The following is a 13,183-nucleotide window of genomic DNA, read 5'->3' on the forward strand; positions in this document are numbered from 1 at the left end:
CAGACATTGCATTTAGTTCCCATTAAAACATTCACATGTTGCGCAATGAGATGTAAGCAGGGGATCATGTGTACATTCCTGCAACTTCCTGTTTGTAAAAAAATTATTTTTATTAGTATTTATTTAATATACTAACAGCATTTCATGATTAATATTTATAAATGAAGATTCCTAATAAATGACACTAGCATAAGCACACATTTGATTGGTAAATCCTAGTGTAACGACCTGGAATGACACTTTATGTGTGGTGTTGGAGTTGTCCGACTTTTTGTGTGGCTGTAAACGCATCACTGGCTAAGTGCCATATGTGCATGTGTTGGTGCAAGTGAGAAAGAGCGAGCGGCTGCTGTTGATATAACAAAGTTGGTTTTGGTCTGGTTTGTACTGCAGAAAATGACCACTTTTGCTAGATATAGTTTTTTTTACTAATGTTTTGGTGATGTGTTTATGGCCGACAATAAAGAGTTTTGCTCAGTAAAGTGATGGATGGAATTCATGTCCTCAAAGCGTCTCGACAGACGTTACAATATTTGAACAATGATGACGAAAACTGTTTTCTCTGTCGTGTCCGTGTCATGTCAAAAATTGTTATGCGCTTATTTTTTAATTAGATTTTGTGCGTGGCATAGATTTGCCGTGCGCAGAGGACGCTTGAGCAGCGCGCAATTGCACAGGCGCACACCTTAGTGGAAACGTTGCTGTCAATTCTCTTACATACTCTTTCATTCTAGACTTCTAGAGTGTTTGATTATCACATCACTCTAAATGTATAGACTATAAAGTTCACAAACATAGAGAGGGATCCTAGTGGGCCAGGCCAATCTTTCCTTATCTCTAAACTAAAACTGGGGAAATGTGTAGAGTGTTCTGGGCTTCAGACATGATTTTATTTCAGAATTCCTTGAGGAAAAAATGCCTGGTTAGGCTTTGTGTATGTAGTGTGTGCCTTTCTTGCTTTACAGCTATGCTGTTATTATGCTGTTTGTTACTTATGTATGTTATGTTGCAGCTATTTAAAATAGTTTTGTCAATTTGTTCTGGCCAGAAACAAATTGGCCTTTGTAACATATCTTTGTCTTTGTGTGTTGTATGTAGAGCACATTGCTTAGCAGAGTTCAGTGATGCAAATGCATATCAAGTTGATCAACAGATTGTATTATTCTACAGTGCAATAACAGTACTGAAATGATGGCTAAAAGGGCATTAATGGGAGCCTTAAAAAAAGAAGAAAAAAAGAAGTAACTAAATAGTTACTTTTTACAGTAACGCATTACTTTTTGGTGTAAGTAACTGAGTTAGTAAACTGAGTTACTTTTGAAATAAAGTAACTAGTAACTAACTAGTTACTGGTTTTCAGTAACTAACCCAACACTGCTAGTGAGTAACATTTAAAATGGTATTAAGAAAGATTACCTCACAATACTTTTTAGATAGAAATATAGAAAATGACAATATGAACAAAGTAGTTGACCACTTTAATAATTAATTCGTAAATATATTGGAACCAACCTGGAACAAAGGATACCAAATACTGGGTCAGTTGAGGGCTTGAATGACATCATGGATAGAAATCCCAACTCGATGTTCCTCAAAAACGTGACAAAAGAAGAAATAATCCAAACTGTAATGAAATGTAAATCCAAGACCTCAACCGACTGTCCCGGAATTGATATGAAAGCAATAAAAGGAGTTGTTGAAGAAATTTCAGAACCCTTGAAGTATATTAGCAATCTATCATTTCAAACTGGCAAATTCTTAAACATGAACATAGCAAGAATTATACTGATTTATAAGACTGGAGACAAACACCAGTTTACAAATGATAGACCAGTTTCCCTATTCCCACAATCCTCTAAAATCACTGAAAAATTATTTAGTAACCGATAGGACAAATTCATGAACAAAAGTGGATGACTCTCGGACAATCAATACGGATACAGAGCTAATATTTCAACATCGATAGCAATAATCAAAATAACAGAGGAAATCACTAATGCAATGGATGATAAACAGTGTGCAGCAGCAGTATTTATGGATCAAACAAAAGCATTTGACACAATTATAACATCTTAATCAACAAATTAGAACTGTATGGAATAAGAGGATAGGTCTTGAAGTGGATAAAGAGCTACTTAACTATCAGGAAGCAATACATGAGGATAGGTGAAAGTATTTCAACAGCGCTAGGGATGTCTTGCAGCGTAGCTCAGGGATCAATACTGGGACCAAAATTGTTCAATCTTTATATAAGCGACATTTGTAAAGTTATAAAAGACTTAAAGTTAGTAATATTTGTTGACGACACAACTGTGTTCACACAGAAGCTAATACAAATGATAACAGAATAAATGAATAATTTAATAAGATGGTTTAACAAAAATTGACTATCTTTGAATCTCAGTAAAACTAAAATAATGCTATTCGGTAACAGTAGAAGAGAAAGTCAAACACAAATACAAATAAATGGAGTAGATATTGAAATGTTGAAAGAAATCAAATTTGTGGGAGTAATAATAGATGAGAAAATGAGCTGGAAATCTCATTTAGAACATATACAACATAAGGTGGCAAGAAATATTTATATAATGAATAAAGCAAAATATTTTCTAGACCAAAATTCACTTCATATTCTCTACTGTTACCATATCTAAGTTATTGTGTAGAAATATGGGAAAATAACTACAAACGTACACTTCATTCACAAACCGTGTTACAAAATAGGTCAGTTAGAATCATACGTAATTGGATAGAGAGAACCTACAAAATGTTTATTTATTAAATAAAAAATTATGAAATTCAATGATTTGATACATTTGCAAACAGCTACATTTATGCACAAAGCAAATTATAACCTGCTACCCAAGAATGTACAACAATTCTCAAAAAAAGAGAAGTATCATTTTAGTGAAAAATGTAATTCAAAACATTAGCATGCACGTCCAACACCTAAGACCTTTAGTAGATCAGTATGTGGAATTTAATAATGCAATGGGTTAAGCAAATAAGTCAATGTACTAATATGATGCAGTCTAAGAGGCTATTCAAACTACAAGTCTTTACAAAATACAAGGAGGAAGAATTGGTACAAATGTATTGAACTTATTGAAAATACGATGTTATTATTACTATCATGTCATTAAGTGAATCATAAATGTCTTAACTGTTGTATTTAGAAATCCTGAATGTAAATTGTGTTACAAATTGAGAACAAGAAGTAAGTGTATGTGTTAGTATTTGCTATGAAGTTAAAAACGGGCAAAATTAAAAAAGCTTTGCTTCTTCCTACTCATTTTCGGGCATGTTGTAAAGAGAAATTGAAAATTAGTGATGTATCATATTGAAACTGTATACATGTTTGGAATAAATCTCTACCAACCAACCAAAAAGAACAGAACTTAAAGGGTGTGCTGGTCTGTTACTCAACTGAATGAGGCAACAGCAAAGCCTTCTGAATACAGAGAAAGTACAGTAAATGGCGCATGCAGCACACTGCACTAAATCTGTAGGTAGCATAGCACAATTTTATCATTTCTATTTCAACAAATGAAAAATAGTAGGTCTAGACGTTTAAAAACACATAACAATGATAATGCATGTCTTTCTGATGTATGTTTTTCAGGTGAAGCAACAAAACATTTGGAAGCAATAGTCGCCGTGGTAATCGTCCTGGTTATTTTGATACCACTCTTTGCCTACATTTGCCTCTTTCAGAGGAAGAGAATCAAAGAATTGCTGCAACCTTCATACAAGATTCCAAATCATGTGAGTAATAGTAATACATATTTTTTTATTAATGTAATCAAAAAAAATATCTTGCATAGGTGCCACATCTATGCACAGATAATGAATCCTGATATTGTGCAAATTAGACATTTGCTGGCATATGTTTTCTAGGTTGTTATGGTTATGTTAAATAATGCCTATTCCAACAGTGATTTTTTTCTTTGAGCCACATTTGGGTTATATCCAAGGTGTACTCCACAGCATGGTAACCAATGGATTATTAAGAGACAACAGAGAAAGAAAGAATGTGTGTGTGAGTGAGGGAGACGGATACACCAAAGAATCGAGGTTATGCCAAATAAAAGCAAGGGAACATTGCTGGAATGCTTGAAGAATGACAAAAACAAGCTTGCACAAAACAAAGGTTGTAAATATTGTGTCTAGAAGAATTATGTAAGTAATGAAGAATGTCTTATTGTTTGTAATGTATATTTGTACAAGTTGAGGCACTAATCCCTTCAGAGTTTTTTATTTGACTTTAAATTCACATGTGCTAATCCAGCAGTGTTAACCGTACGGCCCTCGGGCCAAAACCAGCCCACCTGGGATTTCCATCCGGTGTTCTGTCAAATTCCACTGCTTCCTCGAGAAAAGCTACCGGACGTAAAACGTTGATGAAAACGACACCTGTCACATTTCTACCCCTCAAAAGAGGCTTTTGATAATCTGTACATTTCGTGTTGTACTTAAGACTGGGGACACATTTTCTGGGAGCACATAACTATGCTGAAATAATGTATCCCCTTTTAACTTTATGTGTGATTCATGAAATGAGTCCACACTCAGACGTTTTGTTGTAGATGATGCTACATATGTACAAAATAAACTGCATGATTGTAGTACATCAGTTGAGAAAAATGACTAAATTGCATTAATTATATACTGTAATTTGATTTTGATATTATTATCATTTATTTTATCTTCTGATGGAGATTAAAAAATGAACACCAATGGGAGCATTTTAAAACTCTGCCGGACTCAATTCCTCCTATTTGACTGTTGAACATTATCATATCAGTTATTCAGAAAGTATATATAACAACAAATGAAGATAGAATACCATTAACCGCAACAGCTAAGCTTAAAAAAACCCCAATGATTTGTACATTTTCAGAATGTGCTTGGTCTATTTTTAAACTAAGAAAAAAATCTGAAGTTGTCTTTATTTTTATGTTACCATGCCATGATTTTACCAGTCCGGCCCACTTGAAAATAGATTTTCCTCCATGTGGCACCTCAGTTAAAATGAATTAGACTTGTAAATGAAAGAATTAGACTGTAAAAAAACACAAAATCTGTAGATTTTACGGTAAAAAATGGGCAGCTCAGTTGCCAGAATTTTACAGTAAAGAGAATAATTAATATTTATAGGTAGGTGCATTAATTATACTACGATTGTACTGACCTGGCCCACTTAACTTTGGGTTTATGTGGCCCCTGAACCAAAATGAGTTTGACACCCCTGCTCGAATCAATATGTTTTTAACAAAAATTGGGTGTACAAAAGTATTTGGAGTTTTCTCAAAGTTATCCAGCGTCAATATGTGCATGATATTTATATTTAACCAGTCTTCTTGACAGAAGTATCTTTGAGATTTGAGGTCGGGGCCTCTGGAAGGCATTTGATTAATTGGAAAAACAGTTTGGATGGGTGTTTGGTCACTGTCCATTTGGAACATGTGTCCAAGTTTCACATCTCCAGCGCTGGATTTGAGATGAAGTTGAAATAATTTGATCAGAAATAGGGGTAGGCCGATAAAACGATATCAATACATATCGCGATATACACATTATCAATATCAATAAAAAATGCGCTTGATAAAACGTTCGATAGAAATATATTTTTTGGGTTGGAAGAAGCCGGAAGTTACGAAGCAAAGTTGCTTGCATGAACAAAGGCAATCGCGCTCTGGTAACCTAGCAAAACAGGAAGTGAACACTAAAGGTGGGAATCTTTGACCACGTCACAATTTGTTAAAATTACGATTCAGGAGCTACGATTTGATTAAAAATCGTTTATTGATGCATCTTTATTTGATGTATATTGATGCAGTTTTACATTTCTTTTTGTTTCTCTAAACAAGCAACTTGTAAAAACAGTTCATTTGTAATAAGAAATTCCTATCACATTTATTTAATTCACGGAAATGTGTGCAACATTGGAACATAAGTGCCTTGTAATAAAGGAGCTCGTTGGATCTCTCGGGGAGGTGGCTCGCTGCAGTCGGCCAAATTTTAAAACTGTGTGCATTACTTTATTTACAATTTTTTTAAAAATCATGAGGCGGCGACTTGTCCAGGGTGTACCGCGCCTTCCGCCCGAATGCAGCTGAGATAGGCTCCAGCACTCCCCGCGACCCCGAGAGGGACACGCGGTAGAAAATGGATGGATTATTAACGTTAACTAATCGATTACTGATCTTTTTTTGTCCGAATTGCGATGCATCTAAAAATCTAGCATCTATTTCTGGTGTTTTTGGCGACTGTACTCGTGTTTAGAGACTCAGTTTAAAATCTGTCCCGCCATGTCCGTGACAAAAAGCGACGAAAAGAGCGTCTCTTTCATTAAAAGCCGCCAGTGTCATCTTAAATTGTGAAAATCGCTGTCTGCGGGTATATCTCGAATATATTACAGTACGTCCACAGCGCGGACATGCTGCCGTCGCTCCAGACAACCTCGTGCGTATGGCTGGTGTTAATGTGTATGTTAGTGTGTTATGGTGGTTATTTTTCCCATGGTCTGTGAACACACCGTATAGGAGGAGAATGAACAAGTGTAGTGAAGCACAGAGGCAGATGTGTGCATGGAGGAAATACTTGATGGAAATGGGCCCGTTGTTAGCATAAAATTGGCCATAAAAGCTAAAATTGGCCATAAAAGCTCAAAAGAGTGTGAGACTTTTTCTTCTGCATGCTACAATACATTATATTACTTTATTTTGTTAGGTGTGGCGGCCATTAATCGTTCTAAAAAAAAATTGTGCCGTTATTGATATTTATATTTGACAGCCTTAATTATAACATCATGATATTATATTCATATTAATAATAATTATAATACTAATAATATTATATTAATTCTTAATTTGTTTATTTCTTCCCATCTTATTTTCAATTAAAAAATGAAAAAAGATATTTGCGCAGATTGAAATTTTTTTGACAAAGCTTTTCTTGCATAATGAATACCTGATGCGGCCCAGCCTCACCCAGACTCTGCCTCCAGGGAATTTGAGTTTGAGACCCCTGGTATAAATGAAATAAACAACAAAATATAACAAATGTGCTACATTAAAATAATATTAATTTGGTCCAATAATATTTAGATAATAATTACTGCATGACATGAATTCCTTTCCATACTTAAAAAAGAATAACAGACCAAATTAAATGTTACACAGCCATAACGTCCTGGCACTAATCCTGCAAAAAAATTCCTTTTAGGTTTCTCAATGTTTACATTTTCACACTTTTCGCTATTTTATTACGCTTCATTAAGTACTTCCTTCATATTCCTTATTTTTACACCTTCATTTTAAAGGGGAACTGAATTTTTTATTTTATTTTGCCTATCGTTCACAATCACTATGAGAGACGTAACGACATTCTAAATATTAAACAAATGCGATCAAAAGTCCGCTTACAATGGAGCCTATGGTAGCCGCGCAAGTCCGCCTATAAATCCCTTAAATAAACATCCAAACACCTGTATTATGGTTTTATATAAATGATGTGAGTATATATGTAATGTCGGAACGGACACATTTATAATAACATTTAATATTTGCATAGTTTGATCATTTTTAAACATACATTAATTCAAAAAACGCATCACAAATTTTTTTTCTTCATCACTGATTATTACTCGCTGCAGACTTCATGAGAGCCAACAAACATAATAAAACATCACTTACTGTGCAAGGTCTGCTGTTATTAGGATGCCGACTGCTAGGATGTTCATATATTCCCTTTTAGATGAAGAATGACTCATAATCCTCGTGAAGAAAAGGTGTGGGGGGTGGGCCAAGCGTATTTTTGTGTCATCCTCGCCAGTTTCGCGTCCTAAATGGCTGTCAAAGTGTACCAACTTGTCAGAATACCTACTCGGACTTCTTCTGTGCAGGTGAGAGGCATGATTTGTGATCTACAATAAACTTACAGGGAGCAAGGAAGCAAGGAAACAGCAGAACACTCAATGATGTTAACAGAGGCACACACGGAAATGATCACGGCGCCGCTATAAATAGTTTTTCTGCGTTAGCGCTTATAAAACCATATCACTAATACTTGGTTATTATTCAAAACGTGAAATGTAAATGGAGTATTGTTGGCGGTTTGTGAATGGTTATTTATTGGATTTTATGGTTGAAATGGAGGAACTCCCATTGGCGCCACTGTAAGCAGACTTTTATTTACTTTTTTTTACAGGTTAGAATTAGAGATGTCCGATAATATCGGACTGCCGATATTATCGGCCGATAAATGCTTTAAAATGTAATATCGGAAATTATCGGTATCGGTTTCAAAATTATCGGTACCTGTTTCAAAAAGTACAATTTATGACTTTTTAAAACGCCACTGTGTACACGGACGTAGCGAGAAGTACAGAGCGCCAATAAACCTTAAAGGCACTGCCTTTGCGTGCCGGCCCAATCACATAATATCTACGGCTTTTCACACACACAAGTAAATGCAATGCATACTTGGTCAACAGCCATACAGGTCACACTGAGGGTGACCGTATAAACAACTTTAACACTGTTACAAATATGCGCCACATTGTGAACCCACACCAAACAAGAATGACAAACACATTTCGGGAGAACATCCGCACCGTAACACAACATAAACACAACAGAACAAATACCCAGAACCCCTTGCAGCACTAACTCTTCCGGGACGCTACAATATAGACCCCCCCCCACACACACCTCAACCCCGTCCCCCCAACCCCGCCCACCTCAACCTCCTCATGTTCTCTCAGGGAGAGCATGTCCCAAATTCCAAGCTGCTGTTTTGAGGCATGTTAAAAAAAATAATGCACTTTGTGACTTCAATAATAAATATGGCAGTGCCATGTTGGCATTCTTTTCCATAACTTGAGTTGATTTATTTTGGAAAACCTTGTTACATTGTTTAATGCAATCAGCGGGGCATCACAACAAAATTAGGCATAATAATGTGTTAATTCCACGACTGTATATATTGGTATTGGTTGATATAGGTAATTAAGAGTTGGACAATATCGGATATCGGCAAAAAAGCCATTATCGGACATCTCTAGTTAGAATTCATTTTAAAAAATCCATCCGTCGTCATGTCTTTCGTAATGATTGTGAACGATAGGCAAAATTCCCAAAAAAGTGCAGTTCCCCTTTAAGAAGTTATTGTTAAGTGTTCAATGTGATTTTGTTTGTTTTTCTGGTTGAGTTGACATTTCCTTTCCTTTCTGCCTGCAGAGGAAGGTTACTTTTGAAATAAAATTGTCTACATTTAAATTCCTGGTCCTTAATTTTTTATAGGTCATTAAAAAATATCAATAATTATAGATAACAACTGATATAAAACACTTACATCATGTTACAGTTTTCAGTGATATCGCCAAACTCTAATCAGAAACGATTCCCTCGACATTGTACAGTGCAACCGTATGTACCCTGCTAGCAAAACTAAGCATTTTCCTTTTGTCCTGTCCAGCATGTCCATTATTTTTGGCGCAGTGCTTGACCTACCGGTAGTTGTCTGGGCACTGTTCAAGTGCAGCCATTTGGAGACACGAGTGTCCCATGTCTTTCTTTATATTCTCCCTCAGCTCTGCTACAAAAAGGGATTTCTGTTAGAATAATTGTATCTAAATGATCACAAAACTTTGTGTTTCAATGAGTTCCCGGCGAGAAGACAAAAGCTGTCTTTGAACCTACCAAGAAGAAGGCTTGTAAAACTCCACTGTGTAGGATGGGAAGCAACAAAAAGGTGTTCTGTTTCTTTCATGTATTGTAATCAACAGAAATATATTGTTTTGACCCGAGAACTACAAAGTGAAGAGGAAGCAGGACCGGACTCCCCTACAGGGACCTCTTCTTTGAACTGTTTTACGACTTTTTCTGTGAACTGTTTACGACCTTTTCTTTGAACTGTTCTGTAACCAAAGGCGATGGCTGTTTACGACCCCCGTCCCTTAGAAACAGCTGTTTCCATGTAATCAGGGAAAGTCCAAATAAAAGAGGAGGCGTACAATCTTTCGCCAGAGCGTGATGGAGACTGTACAAGAGTACAGCCCACACGCGCTCTCCTCAATTGAGCCAAATTTAATTATGTCTCTGTTTAATTCCTTGCTTCTTGTCTTGTTTAATAGATGTCATCAGTGTTTGAACCTGACAATTTCCTTCTTTTCAGTTGTTTAGGCCTTATAAGTATGGTCATGCTCTACCAATGCTACTCTCCAGTGGTCGATCTATTCAAACATTCCTTAAAAGAAACTCAAAAATGTATTTCTTTTCTATTATCTTTTTTCAGTTCTTCCTTGATGTACGTCATCCGTATCGCATCCCCATTTCCAGCAACAGCCCAACTGAGGTCTGCGACGATATTGCAAGCGTGGACTTCATCAAACAATGAAATAAGAGGGCCTCACTCCAGTAACCTGATCAGGGGTCTCCATCCTGTTGCTCGCGAGCTACCAGTAGCTCTTTTCTTAGCTTCTTTTCTCCGGACTCTGCAAACTGGACGAGCGAGCATGAGCCTTGCTCACTGGGTCTTATGCAGTGACCTCTCCGGTCCGTTACTCAAAGAGACCTGTGTGCTCCATAACGATTTCCAAGGTCCTTTTTGTTGCGCGACAGAGACAGCGTTGACAGATGTCACAAGAGAAACCAGCAACCATCTCTATGAAAACAAGCCCAAAGTCGCTTATAATAAGCAGACTTGGCAACACTGGATGGAGAATCAGCACATTAGTCCGGTCCCCAAGGTAAATGCTGTCCATTATTCTTAATTATTTCAGAAAACTAGTTGTTTGTAGTACATGCTGTTGTATTGATTTTCAAAAAGTATTTCTTATCTAAAAGTTTGTTTTTCTGTTTGAATACATGTTAAAAAATGGTGGTGTTTTTTTTGGTGGGTGGCTTAAATGAAATTGATTTCAATAAGTTAGAAATTTGAGATACAAGTGTTTTAAGTTACGAGCTGGGTGACGGAACAAACTGTTCTCATGTTGAGGAACTACTGTAATTGGAAATTGGTTCTCAGGGTTCTCTTATAGCCGTTTTACAAGGGCCGTTCGTTCGTGAACCTCACAAATAAACTGGAGGTAACAATGGCAGCAAGTTACAGCTGGCGTTTTCAGAATGTACTGTACTGACTTCAACGTCATTGATGTGAAAGAACATGTTAGGTGTAAAATGATGTTGCTATCCCAATTATTTATTAAAGTGCAATGTCCACACTACGTGCGTGTGCGTGTCAGAATGTGTTTGCATGGGAGCCTTCTGGGGGTTCCTGTAAAGATGAAGCTGAAGTGATTAGGGATGTCCGATAATATCGGACTGCCGATATTATCGGCCGATAAATGCTTTAAAATGTAATACCGGAAATTAACGGTATCGGTTTCAAAATTATCGGTATCGGTTTCAAAAAGTAAAATTTATGACTTTTTAAAACGCCGCTGTGTACACAAACGTAGGGAGAAATACAGAGCGCCAATAAACCTTAAAGGCACTGCCTTTGCATGCCGGCCCAGTCACATAATATCTACGGCTTTTCACACACACAAGTGAATGCAAGGCATACTTGGTCAACAGCCATATAGGTCACACTGAGGGTGACCATATAAACAACTTTAACACTGTTACAAATATGCGCCACACTGTGAACCCACACCAAACAAGAATGACAAACACATTTCGGGAGAACATCCGCACTGTAACACAACAGAACAAATACCCAGAACCCCTTGCAGCACTAACTCTTCCGGGACGCTACAATATACACCCCCGCTATCCCCCCCACCTCAACCCCGCCCACCTCAACCTCCTCATGCTCTCTCAGGGAGAGCATGTCCCAAATTCCAAGCTGCTGTTTTGAGGCATGTTAAAAAAAATAATGCACTTTGTGACTTCAATAATAAATATGGCAGTGCCATGTTGACATTCTTTTCCATAACTTGAGTTGATTTATTTTGGAAAACCTTGTTACATTGTTTAATGCATCCAGCGGGGCATCACAACAAAATTAGGCATAATAATGTGTTAATTCCATAACTGTATATATTTGTATCGGTGGATATCGGAATCGTTAATTAAGAGTTGGACAATATCGGAATATCGGATATCGGCAAAAAAGCCATTATCGGACATCTCTACTTCTGATCTTGTTTTTTAAGGGGAACTGCACTTTTTTTTCTCTTTTTTTTATTTGAACACTGTTCACAATCGTTATGAGAGACAAGAACACATGTTTTTTTTGGTTTTTTTTGCATTCTACTTTGTAATAATCGGCTCGTTTTTGGTGGCTAGCAATGGGGGTAATTTAAACAATCCATTCAGCCTCTAAATCACTCTAAAAATGCATTCAAAACCCGACCAACAATACTTCATTTATATCCGTAACCTGTGTAATAACCTAGCTATAGCGACATTGTTATTGTAAGAGCAAACACTGAGGATCTGTTTTTTTCTAGCGTAGTAACACATGCCTCTTCATAAGATAGCTTCTGCGTCAGCAGCTGGATCGCTTTTGAGTTTGTAATGCACAACGATGCAACAATGCCATAGGACACAAATCAAGTATTAGCCCACTTTTCATGTTTTGTTTGGACACAGCTAGATCCACAGTGTATGTAGTTGTAATAACAAGCATGACCTGCTGCATAATAATCAATATTATCGTGACTTACTCGATGGATCTGTTTGGTCAAGCTGGACAAGGACATTTTTTCCAGTTGATTTTGGGTAAGTGGAATTTTTTTTTTTTTACCACTGCAGGGGTTTGTTAGTGCAAACAGTCTTTCATTGTGATGCCGTCTTCCTCCCCAGATACAATTTTTTTTTTCCGTCAATAACATAGTGAACCACTTAGTGCAGCAAAAAAACTCAATTTCTGTCGACGTAGCTTGGAAAGCTCCACATTTACACCATCAAGTCTTGACGATTGTGACTCTCTCCTCTTCCATCTGCTCCAACGTTTCACTCTCTCTTCGTGCATCTCTTTTATGACCAGAAGTTCATCCTCTGTATGTTCAGCTTCCAAAAGATAAGGTTATGATTCCTCATTTGTCCAAAAATAACAATTTTCGTTGTTCATTACAAAGTCTGCCATGATTAGAAAACACACGTGTATGTTGCCGGAAGTACATTGCTATGGGCACTGAAATAAATGCGTCCAGAAAAGTTTCGGTAATGCT

At 36.8% G+C, this 13,183-nt stretch overlaps 1 protein-coding gene across 1 annotated transcript in view; it reads left to right on the forward strand.

Moving 5' to 3' along the window:
- Window positions 1–11,230, forward strand: part of ifngr2 (interferon gamma receptor 2) — a 31,353-nt gene extending 20,123 nt beyond the window's left edge. The window contains exons 6-7 of the mRNA XM_062068526.1: window positions 3,623–3,765; window positions 10,300–11,230. Coding sequence (XP_061924510.1) covers window positions 3,623–3,765; window positions 10,300–10,401 — 245 coding nt within the window. The 3' untranslated portion in view covers window positions 10,402–11,230. The remainder of the gene's footprint in view (window positions 1–3,622; window positions 3,766–10,299) is intronic.
- The last annotated feature ends 1,953 nt before the right edge of the window (window positions 11,231–13,183 follow it).

This window comes from Entelurus aequoreus, linkage group LG13, assembly GCF_033978785.1.
Source record: "Entelurus aequoreus isolate RoL-2023_Sb linkage group LG13, RoL_Eaeq_v1.1, whole genome shotgun sequence".
Classification (NCBI taxonomy): Eukaryota; Metazoa; Chordata; class Actinopteri; order Syngnathiformes; family Syngnathidae; genus Entelurus; species Entelurus aequoreus.